At 30.8% G+C, this 12,249-nt stretch overlaps 2 protein-coding genes across 2 annotated transcripts; both read right to left on the bottom strand.

Annotated features, from left to right (window-relative positions):
* Positions 1–2,043: 2,043 nt before the first annotated feature.
* Positions 2,044–7,288, bottom strand: LOC111988164 (protein ALP1-like). The gene is made up of 5 exons (XM_065764544.1): positions 6,944–7,288; positions 6,747–6,804; positions 2,987–3,702; positions 2,667–2,898; positions 2,044–2,586 (listed from the first exon to the last, which is right to left on the bottom strand). The coding sequence occupies exons 3-5, from the start codon at positions 3,689–3,691 to the stop codon at positions 2,126–2,128; spliced, it is 1,398 nt and encodes a 465-aa protein (XP_065620616.1). The 5' UTR covers positions 3,692–3,702; positions 6,747–6,804; positions 6,944–7,288; the 3' UTR covers positions 2,044–2,125.
* On the bottom strand, positions 3,987–5,004 carry LOC111988163 (L10-interacting MYB domain-containing protein-like). Its single transcript, XM_065764538.1, has 2 exons — positions 4,654–5,004; positions 3,987–4,562 (listed from the first exon to the last, which is right to left on the bottom strand). Exons 1-2 carry the CDS (start codon positions 5,002–5,004, stop codon positions 3,987–3,989), a joined length of 927 nt encoding a protein of 308 aa, XP_065620610.1.
* Positions 7,289–12,249: the final 4,961 nt, after the last annotated feature.

Raw genomic sequence — 12,249 nt, 5'->3', positions numbered from 1 at the left:
TAAACATAATAATTGTACTCTTTAGTTTATAATTATCAAATATAAGCAATCATAATTTTTTTCTTTTTGCTTGTCCTTTTATTAATACTAAATATATAAATTATTAAAATATACAATAATGGACTACGACTTTACACCGTCCATAGTCTCCATTCAGGTTTTAACTTAAAAATAGTAATAATTGCTTCTGTTTGTTTGTAACTATCATTAAGCAAGCAATCATAATAAAATATGGTTCATAGAAGCTTCATTCAATTTTTTTTTCATAAAATAGAAAATTGCAAACACACCCCTAAGTAAGTATACATTTTAGTGGATTTTAGTTAGTTCAATTGATAAAATCTCTCTTTTTTAAAAAAAAAAAAATTCTAATAGTTGAATAAGAGATTTGGAGTTCAATCCCTGCTTACACCAAAAATTGATTGGTGTCTTGATCTAATGATAAACTGCTATTATCAAGAGTAAACACTATAAGTTAAAAACTATCTTTAAAAAAAAAAATTATACATTTTAAAGTTATAAATTTTAGATTTTACATAATTAAATTTGATAATGTTCGCGCTAAGTGACACATTAGCTAGCAATGTGTGTTTCATTGGTCCAATAAAATTTAATAATATTTAAAGTTTATGAAAAATATTATGCTCTAAAATTTTGAAAATTACATAAACAGAAAAAAGATTTAAAAAAAAAAAACACATAATAAACAATTACATTTTATCAAAAAAATAAAAAACCATATAAACAATTACAAATCCAAAGAAAACTTCGAAACACTGAAAAACTTTATACTTTCTCTCACAGTTGCACTTCTGCCCCTCTCAAAATCGAGGCAAACCCGAATGAAAGTGGGTTTTTCTTTTCGATCTGGGTTGTCTCAGATCCGAGTGATTTCTTCAACTGGGTGTTCTAGTGGGTGGTCTCAGATCGGAGATGGGTTTGGTTTGGTGGTGTTGTAGTAATGCAGATGAAGCTTGGATTGTGTTGTAGTAATGCAGATGAAGCAAATGGATTTGTGGGTGGGTTTCTCGGTTTTCTGGGTTTGTCTTTACTGGTTCAAAATTTTTATGTGTTTGATTTTGCTTCTAAAGTTTTTCTTATTGTGTTTATGCGAGAACCAAGTTTGATTTTTCTAGGTTGTTCGTTGTTTGTGTTTGATTTTTCTGGGTTATTCGTCGGCTGTATGTTTGATTTTCTTTAAGCTCTTTATCGGCTGTGTGATTGATTTTTCTGCTTCTTCAAATTTTTTGTTCTATTTGTCAATTTAAGGCCGGTTTGGTAACATTGAATTATTAAAGTTATTTGTATTTTTTGAAAATAAATATTTGTTGAAAATTACGTAGGAATAGGTGTAATGTTATTTAAAAATTAAAAATTATTGCTCAAAATTTCATATCAAACAGCTTCTTAAATTATAGAGTTTAGTTACAAAATTAGCAATAATCTTAATCAATATTATTAACATTAAATTACAAATTTTGAATTTTAAATGGTTAAAACTTGTGCATAATGAAAAAGTGGAGTTTTTAAAAAGTGCATAATGAAAAAGTGCATTTTCAAAAAGCTGAGTGTTTGGTAAAAACTGTTAAAAAGTGCTTTTTGAAAAAGCTGAGTGTTTGGCTAGCATTTATAAAAGTGGCATTTTGAGGGGTAAATTACAAAAAAGGACAATGTATATATAAAGGAGTTTATTTCATACTTTTTTTTTATTTTTTTTTTTATGTGAGTTTATTTCATACTTATTAATAAACTACTTCATATAATAATAATAATAATAATAAATATATTATTGGTATTATTTTAATAATGTTTGGGCTATTTTTATTTTTTAGTTTCATAATTATTTGTTATTACCATTAATGACTTCTTATTAATATTAATTAAATCTAAATAATTTTCATCATCATGAAACTCAAAATGAAAATGTAAAAAGATGATAAAATATACACCAATAATCCATGTTTAAATTGTACTACATAAAAATGTAAAAAGATATAAAATACATATCAATAACCCAAGTTTAAATTGTACAACACAAAAATATAAAAAAGATAATAAAATACATACCAATAACCCAAGTTTAAATTGTACTACATGATATTATAAAATAAAAAAAAGATAACTACTAATTATTATCCCCACAAATGGAATCAGCAATTGAATCACGAAGAACCACCATCGCAGGGTCTGTTAAAGATCCTGTGTTCTGCTCACACCTGCTACCTGCTTCACTATTATGTTCTCTTCTAGAAATTGAATCTTGATTGGCTTTTATGAAGCTCCTATCATCCCTATCATTTAGTCTAACAAAATTATGAAGAGCCATAGTAGCAGATACAATAAGTATTTGGATATGGAATGGAAAAGATGGCATGTTTCTGATAATTCTCCATTTATTCTTCCACACACCAAAAGTGCGCTCAATCACACATCGAAGAGATGAGTGAGCATAATTAAATTTTTCATGTCTAGTTCTAGGGTTTCCACCTCTCCTTCGAAAGTCTTGAAGATGGTATGATATCCCTTTGTATGGTGCCAAATAGCCTTTCATCATTGGATATCCAGAATCAACTACATAATATTTCCCTAGAAAAAAAAAATTCAATTGTATTAAACACACACACAAGGTGTCATTATAATGAACAATTGATTAACCAATTACAAACCTGGTGGTGGGTGTGGAAAGTTGTTACTTTGTTTACGAATAGCATCAAGAAAAATGTGGGTGTCGTGTGCTGCACCTTCCCATCCAGGCAAAACAAATGTGAATAACATATCAAAGTCACATGCAGCCATTACATTTTGGGTTGGATATCCCTTTCTTCCAAAGTATGGAATGGACTTCTCAGTAGGTACAATCGCTACCACATGTGTGCCATCAATCGCACCAATGCAATCCTAATAAAAACATTAATAGTTTTTAGTTCCACATGACAATTATCTTATAGACAATAACATTTATTCAAATATACAATAGTACACATACTTTGAAATGTGGCCAATAAATTGGATGGTCTTGTATTTTGGTTGGAACTTCACTAAAAGTTGGATCCGAAGGCTTTACATATGCAGCTGCAAACCGAGCACCCAACAGAGTGACCATCTTCTCAAAATGTCTACTTATGGTTTCACCCGAATGCTGAAATATTTCTTGAACCATTCGGTTACATGTTCCATGACCAAGTATCAGTAAACAGATTGCCACTGACTCTTCTAATCTTATATTCCTTGAATGTTGAAGTCCATAGTCGTGTTGTAAAACTTGACACAAATTTTGAAACACCTCCTTTTTCATTCTAAACATGTTGTAACACAATGTCTCATTACCTTCCATACAACGTCTCACCCAAGCCCACCCTGTTTGTTCAGAATCATAACAAGGAGTCTTATTAATGTATTTATTGAAATATGTCACAACTGCTTCACAAGTAACTGCCACAAGCTGGTAAAGCTTCTCATCAGAATCATCGTTACTATCATCATCATCATCAGAATCACTATCACTATCATCATCACTGTCACTACTCTCATCATCATCATCATCATCATCATTATTGTTATCACCATCATTATTATTGTCAGCAATGTTATAATCACCACCATCATTATCATCACAATAATTTCTATAATCCCCATCCATTAATAGTTCCATAAAATGGCCACTCTCATGAATACCATTATAATCATCCATATTGGTTTACGCTACACAACAAAGTAACAAATAATCAATCATTGGTAATACTTTTAATATAAATCAACATAATAATCAACAAAGTAACAAAAGGCAACAATAGGTCCCAATTCAAAACATCAAGTTAATATTATATTACACATATAGTAGTCCAAAACTAATACTAAATATCACATAACATAGTTTAAAGTTAATACAACATAGCATACTTAATAAAGCTAATATTAGTCGTAAGCTAATACAACATAAAAATAATATTAGTCTTAAGCTAATACAGAGTGCCACATAAGATTGGTCACTTCTTGTTTTCCCTACAAATCATTTCTTGTAGCCACTCCAGCTGTGACTCTGACTCCTTGAAAGCTAGGAACATCTCCCTACGTGACTTTTTTAGTAAGACAATGGAAGCTTGAATCGCAAACTTACTATCCACTCCAGGAAGTGTTCTCACAATCGCCATGACATTATCAATCGAACTTGGTGACTCTTGAGAAGTACCTTCATGCCTATTCTGACATACAGTTATTAATTGACTAATACGATTGTCTAACATTGCAGCTCCTCCTATCTTCTTCTTTTTCTTCTGTGAGGGTATTGATTCACTAGTTCGCTTTTGTCCTGAACTACGTGATTGACTAGTATGTCCTTGCTGCAAACTATCAATGTCTAAACTCATGTCACATCGATCATCCTTAAATTCGGAGCTACCATCTGAATCACCAGCACCCTCTTGTGGCATTGTTGGAGGGAGTGTATTTGAAGAAGGGGTCCATGCAGCTACTCCAGTTGCTGCAACATCCCTAAACATTATATCAAGTTCATCTAGATTCTGTGGACCTTTCTCTCGAAATTTTCTAGCTTTGGGTAATTCCTACAAAATGTAATTGTAATTTCACTCAGATAACAATAATATAAAAAAACTATCTCCAACTAACTACATATAAATAAAATACTCAACTCACCTCCAACTTCCGCGTCCACCAATCATCAGGAGCACGAATCGTTCCCCTCTCTGCATCCCAACCTAAACCTGTGTCAAGATTCCTCAATTGTTCCCACACTCTCCAGTCACCTTTTAATACATCCCACCTACTTTTTAATTGACCCCTACCATAGTTTTGACCGGTCTCATCACAAAATTTGGTCACTAGAGTAGTCCAACCTTTGGTACTAAAGGCAGCACCTTTTGATCTATTCCCAAGTTGAATCTGTTCCACACAAAGCTTACAAAAAGTAGTTGTCCAGCTTGGATTAATATCCCATAATGCTCTAGCCTTTTTTTCCTCAGGGTTGGAAGTGGTGTTTTTACCCATCTATAAAGTTAACCAACCATAAGAAATGCAAAAAATAGAATTCATAATTTAGCAATTACAAATATTTAACGCTGACTTAAAATATAAAAAATCTCACAGCAGCTAAGGTTGAACTAAAAAATAGTAAATGGAAAATAAGCAAACAATGTTTGGATATACGTTAAACTAGCAGTGTTTAAAACCATAAAAACAAACCATAAAAACTAGCAATGTTTTGAATTTAATCAGATCACTATTAATAAAAACCCCATGATTACCCTGACAACAACTGCATATTGTCTTTTTTCTCCTCTGATTTTCAGACCCCAAACCCAAACTGTTAAATTCCAATCAACAAAAACAAATAACTAAACAAGTAAAGGAACATTACCCATTAATCTATAACAATAACTCTCTTCAAATAACCAAACTGTTAAATTCCAATCAAGCTTCCCAATAACTGTATCTTGTTTCAAGTTATCACTGACAGTGAGGCTTTTAACTTAGTCAAGGCTGACTTCATTGATGGAAGTTTTAAGTCATATTTCTGAGTAATACAATCAATTTCTAAACCAAATGGTACTAATTGAATAATTGTAAATAAAATTCAGCTTACAGAGACAAATGTTCATTGCCTTACCCAGCCAAATAAAACTCAATTGCCCTTATTGTATGGGTGTGAAAATTTTGGGGGCAAAATCAGTGTCACTAAAATTTTCCCTAAGCATTGCACGAGAGATTACAAAGCATTTTACAGCCAACAGAAAAGCATTTTACAAATAATTTTACAGCCAACAGAAAAGCATTTTACAAAGCATTTTACAGATTACAAAGAATTTTTCCCTAAAATTACAAAGCATTTTACAAAGCATCCACAAAAGAAAAATTACCCAAAGCACTGTTACAAAGCATTTTTCCCTAAGCATGTAGCACTATCATCATCACTGTTACAGAGCATCCACAAAAGAAAAAAAAATTACAAAGCATGTAGCACTGAAAATTTTTGTATTTCTAGGACACAGAGCATCCATTTTGGTTCACTCTCTTTTCTTTTCTTTCTTTCCCTGTCATGAGGTTCGCTCTCTGCAGAACCAGCAGCACTTCAAACTCTTAAATTTTCATAGATGCATAATTGTTTTCAAGCTTTTCTTTCAACCCCCACTCTCAATTAGAGAGAGGTAAAGAAAGAACCCTACAAGACACCGTATACATTCCTGGGAAGCTTGAGAGAATTGTATTGACTGATAACCATACATTCGCAACACACCAAATTCTAGGAACCATGAATTATGACTGGACCGCCTCATTATCTTGGACGGTTGGAAAATTGATCCTCTGTAAAAATAGTACATTTCTTTGTACCTTATCACAAACAAGAATAACTGAAAAGGCCCTTAGTTTATTGAAAATTTTGCTCTATATGCTACGCAAACTATCGCCTCTATAAGAGTTACCAAAAACTACAATTTAATTTGATGTAATTCGCTACTTTCACCCCAAAAAAAAAAAAAAAACAAATAGATCATCCACAAATTTTGCAGGGGAGAGGACACAGAGCATCCACAAAATTAAAATAAAAAAAAAAAACAAATAGATCATCCACAAATTTTGCAGGGGAGAGAACTTAAACAGAGCATCCACAAATTTTTTTCAGTTCCCGGCAAGAGAACAAATGATCTTTAGCAAGAACAAAGCATGCAATATCTGAATTTTTTTTTTGATAGGTAACAAAAAAAAAAAAAAAATTCAGATCAGTGTTGTACCTGGCGGTTTTTGGTAGCAGATCGGCCTTGGTTGGTGTTTTGTTTATCAAAACTCGACCTTCAAGACATATTCCTCAGATCAGATTAAAAAAAAAAAAAAAAAAAAAAAAAAAAAATTGCAGAGGAAGGCCCGCTGAAGAAGACGAAAGATGAAGAAGATTTTCAAGACAAAATAAAAGAGAGAAACGGGTACTTACGCACGGCAGAGCAGAGCTGAGAGGAGACTTCTGCTGGGGTGAGGGAGCTGCGCACAGAGATGAGATGAGATGAGAGGAAGAAATGAGGGCACCGTGTGTGATTCCTCTAAAGACCCCTTGCCCTTTGCCCTTTAGTCAAGGGCAATTTCGTAATTCTACTCTCCAACGGATATATGTAAATGCGCGTTTGCTTGTTATGGACCTCTGAGCTCCATATTTGTTGCGCGTTGATAGGCTGTTTTTTGCCTTGGCCCAAAACGCAACTTTTTTCAAAAAGTTGCGTTTTGGGCTGAGCCAAACGCAAAAAACAGTCTCAGCATTTGCAAAATGCGCATAACATGTAAAAGTGGGCTCTAAAAGTCCAACCAAACGGGCACTAAATTACATATTCACTTTTATTACATATGTTAAATTTGTGTCAATTGAATATTATTAATATCATAATTTTAAATAAACTACAAAAACTTGTTATTTAAATAATTTATTGATGACATAGTTATTGATATTTAATTTTCTTAAAATTTTACAAGCATAGAAAATATAAGAAGAAAATGTAAAATGTAATTTAATGGTAGATTTATCAAAATTTATCTCTAATAAAAAAATTGAGTAGTCTTAAATTACAATTAATTTTGTATCTAAACTTTGTCTAATTATTATTCAATGTGTTTTTTTTTCGTTGTTTGTATAATTTTTAAAATTTTAGAGCACAAATTTTATTTTTCATAAATTTTAAATTTTATTTAATTTATATGAAATAATAAAGATGACATTTCATTTTTTTTTTTCATTAGACCAATGCAATACACTGGGCTAGCTTATCTAAATACTTTCCATTTAAAATTCAAAATTTGAAATTTCGAAGGTAAAAGCTAAACACTTCTAAACTTTAATGTGGCGTTTGGTACAGGGTAATGTTTTAGGATTCCTAGGAATGTTTAAAGATTTTCATGTTTGGTTGCAAATTATGCTAGGGAATCAGATGCCAAGGGAATCTGGATTCCCCCCTTAAACCCCTCTCAGTAGGAATGTGGATTCCCTTTAAAACAGGTAGGAATCCAGATTCCCAGGCTTAATGGAAATTGTATTTTTTATAAATTGACAATTTTAACCATATTTTTTAAATGACTTGATAGTTCACATTCAAATCTAAGGATAGAAAGGTAAAAATAAATAATTCATTTAAGATTCCTGAGAATAAACCAAACATAGGAATAGCTACATTCTTAGGAATGTGATTCCTAGGAATTACATTCCTAGGAATCTGGATGCAAGGAGTAATGTGGATTTCCCCGTACCAAACGCCACATAAGGGTGTATTTTAGAATTTACTCTTAATCTTAATATATTAAGAGGATTCAGAAAATTAGTTATTGTTTTTTTCCCCGTAAAAAATACCCCTAAACTGTATATATTAAGAGGATTTAGAAATTTAGTTATTGCTTTTTTCCCTGTCAAAAATACTCCTAAATTAATTAACCAACAACTTAAAAATGGATTTAGAATAGTAAATTGGCAAAAGAAAGTTAGTTATTGTTTTTTTTTTGCTGTAAAAAATACCCCTACCTAAAACTTAAAAATGATGTTAAAATAGTAAATTGACAAAAATAATAAATTCTTACTTTTACGTTGAAATGTTTTCCTGCTTCTAATAAACTCTTACTTTTATGTTGATTTAAATTCATACTTCTACTTACTAACTCCCTACAAAATAAGATTACTCTTTTGTTAGTTTTAAAACTCCTTCAATCTATAAAACTCACCTTACGTATTCATTTTTTTTTTAACCCAAAAAATAGAAGAACCTCTGAGGACGCGCTCACGCACGTGCTCAGAGGCTAGTTATATATTAAGAGGATTCAGAAAGTTAGTTATTTTTTTTTTCCTATCAAAAATACCCCTAAATTAATTAACCAAAAACTAAAAAATTGGATTAAAATAGTAAATTGACAAAAATAATAAATTTCTACTTCTATGTTGAAATGCCTTTATGCTTTTAATAAACTTCTACTTTTACGTTGATTTAAATTTCTACTTCTACTCACTATCTCCTTACAAAATAAGATCACTCTTTTGTTAGTTTTAAAACTTTTCCAATATACAAAACTCACCCCACATTTGTTTGTTTGTTTGTTTGTTTGGTTTTTTTTTTTTTTTCTTTTGGTGATAGGAAAAAGTAAAAATCCCAAATTATAATAAATACAAATTATTAATCTTTATCCAAAAAATAGAAGAGTCACACGCGTGCTCAAAGACTAGTAAAATATTAAAGGCATTTGTTTTTGCATGTTTGTAGGCCCGTTATAAGTTTATAACAAGCTTATTCGGTTTCTGTCAAAGTCTATTGCATTATCACTAATATAATAATTGTTCTCACCTTTCTCCATTTCTTTAACTATTTTTCTTCTCTATAATTCTTCTTCACAGTATTGTTCCAAACTCTTTCATCTCCCTTTCTTTTTTCTCTTTTTCTCCCCATCCAATTTTCTGTAAATTTCCTATTATTTCCTTTGCGCCTCTCTCCCATTCATATATTTCATGTTCTCCCTGCAACAAAAAGGTGACTACTCTCTCTCTGTGTTCGATTTTCTTCTTTTATTTTGGTGGATTTATAATTGTTTTTGACACCTTTGTGGTGAATTACTTATTCTTTCTAACATTTTTCGTTTGTGCTGATGCATTTTAGTGTTTTGTCCCCTCTTTTGAATTTGGTTTAATTTAGTTTGGATTAATAATAATAAATCTAGTTTGGGTTAGTATTTAGTTGATTTGAAAGTGAGAATTTGACTTTATATCATAACACTCACACTCCCTTGGCTATGTATTTAAATTCATTTGCCAATTAATCGAGTAATTAATTATTACAAATTCTATTTCATATAGCTTTAATATCATTTTGATTTTGGTTTAGTTAAAATGTTGTAGATACCTTTTCTTTGTTTGGATATTAGGGAGAGAAAGTTTGGATTTTGATGTGATTTGTTTTTTTTCCTTTTGTAGTTTTGATTGGTGTTTTTGTTGGGTTTTGGATCCTAGAAGTGTTTGTTTCATTTGTAACCTTAATTTTTAAAATTTTGGATTGGTAACAACTATTAGATTACTTTTAAAGATATTAGATTATAAAATTTGTTTTCAACATTGTCTTGTATGCTTTTATTCTTTTTTAAATTTTCTGTTCGATAGCACATTTGTAATTCTATTTTAAGTTTTGGGATGTTAATATTGTGTAGAAGTGAAACTTATGTGTTTGTATTAATTAAATTATCAAAAGGTAGACTAGACTTATTTGTGTCTATATTATTTTACTTCGGTTAGTAATGTTGGGATTTATATAATTTTGTAATTATTGAAAAAGCATCAATTTATTGAGCTAAGTTCTTTCTTGATATGGGTGGTGAACTCAAAAAATGCATTTCATACCAAGTAAGTTAATGCATGACTTACCAAATGACAAATACATGACTTACCAAATGACAAATACATGTTTTTCTTAAAAAAATGCATATGACAAATACCGGTCAACCTGACGCACAACCCGATCGACCCAATCCAATTCTAACTCAATTTAAATGACTCGTTTTTTTACCCGAAGCCACATGTTTTGCAATGGCTAGGCAAGGGAAGAAAACAAATCCCTTCCTTTTACTTTCCATTGTCATTATTTATCTCAACCAAACACTCGATTTACTTTCTTTTCACTCCTATTATTTCCTTTCCCTCATATTTCCTTCAAACCTCTCTCTCTCTCTCTCTCAAAAGTTTTGGACTTAGTTTTAGAGACTTTAAGTTCAACAATAACCACTGACAGCCTAATAAGGGTAATTTTAGGACCATAACTTTACTACAACTTACCCACGTGATAAGTTGTGAGTGGTAAAATAAAAGTAGTGAGTCTACGTGGGTCCACAACTCTGCCACTCACAACTAGTCATGTTAACAAATTATGATAAAAGTTGTGGTCCTAATATTTTTGGCTTGATGAAGTACTAACAAGTTACATGTAATCTTAACATTTTAGGCAACCCCATTGGGTAGACAAGCTACACTTTAGGACCTCATAATGCAAGTAAAGTCCCTACAAGTCTACAGCATTGAGGAACAGTACCACTATGCACTAACGCAGCCTCTAATAATAATGAAGTTTTAGTAGGGCTAGATCTCGATTTAGCTAAACACAAACACTTAGAGACATGAGAGGTTGTTTGGAACAACAAGGAATAATATGGAATCCACCAAAAAGAAATGAAAAATAAAAACCTATTTGAAATTTTTATTAATGAAATTCTGCATTTCTAAGTAAAAAATGTTCATAGATTTGGAAGCCAATTGAAAAAACCTCCATAAAACTTGATTAACAAGGACAAAAAAATCTAAAAGAAATTTTAATTAATTCCCTACCATAAAAAGACCATTAAAGTACTAGAAATAGTTCAAATTAAGGAAATAAGAACCCTATATCTAAAATCATAAAAATATAAAAGATTAACAAATGATAAAAATAGACTCCTATATTTTTTTCCTACATCTCACCGTCCATTTGAATGAAACTTGACCTAAATTTTCATTTGGAAATTGAAATCTTCTACTCCAAATAAAAAGATATTTCAAATACTTTTGTTGGTGCAAACACAAGGAAAATCAAATAATACAAGAGAAACTGAATAAAAAATAATTTTGGATAATATTTATTTGAGAGAAATGACACAACACTATTAGGGTTGAGGTGCAACACCTCCTCCCTTTACCTTTATCTTCCACGTAGATATATTTGACCTAATATGTGCTCCAATAAATTTCAGCCAATCACCACACTTAAAAACAATAAAAGAGTTTCTTTTATTTTCAATATGTGATTAAACATTTGACTAACTTTTTATTTTCCATATTAATTCACATATCTTTATATTTATGTTATCATATTTATTCATTTTAATTGTATAATATTGAAATGCTACAAAATACTTCAATAACTTGAGTCGGTTTAGAAACTTGTACCCTTAGTACAACATATAATTTTTTTCTCATTGGCTTTTAATTGATTTGGAACATCAATCAAAAAAGAATTGAAAACAAAATCAAAATTTTTTACTCTCAAAAAATTAATGAAATTTAATCTCAATTAATTCCTCCATCATAATTTTAATAATCTCAAACTCATTATTTTTGTATCCTCTATCAATTACTCAACTTTTCCTTAAAAGTTACCTTAAATTTTAAGTGGAGTTCATAGTGTATTTTTGTGTTAAAACCTTATTCACTCTCCCTTCTATATATGTGTGTTTGTTCCTCCCCACCCCCACCACCTG

The sequence above is a fragment of the Quercus suber genome, unplaced genomic scaffold, assembly GCF_002906115.3.
Source record: "Quercus suber isolate HL8 unplaced genomic scaffold, Cork oak 2.0 scaffold_568, whole genome shotgun sequence".
In the NCBI taxonomy this organism is placed as follows: domain Eukaryota; kingdom Viridiplantae; phylum Streptophyta; class Magnoliopsida; order Fagales; family Fagaceae; genus Quercus; species Quercus suber.
The sequence above is the reverse complement of the archived record's forward strand: the minus strand, read 5'-3'. Positions and strand labels throughout refer to the sequence as shown.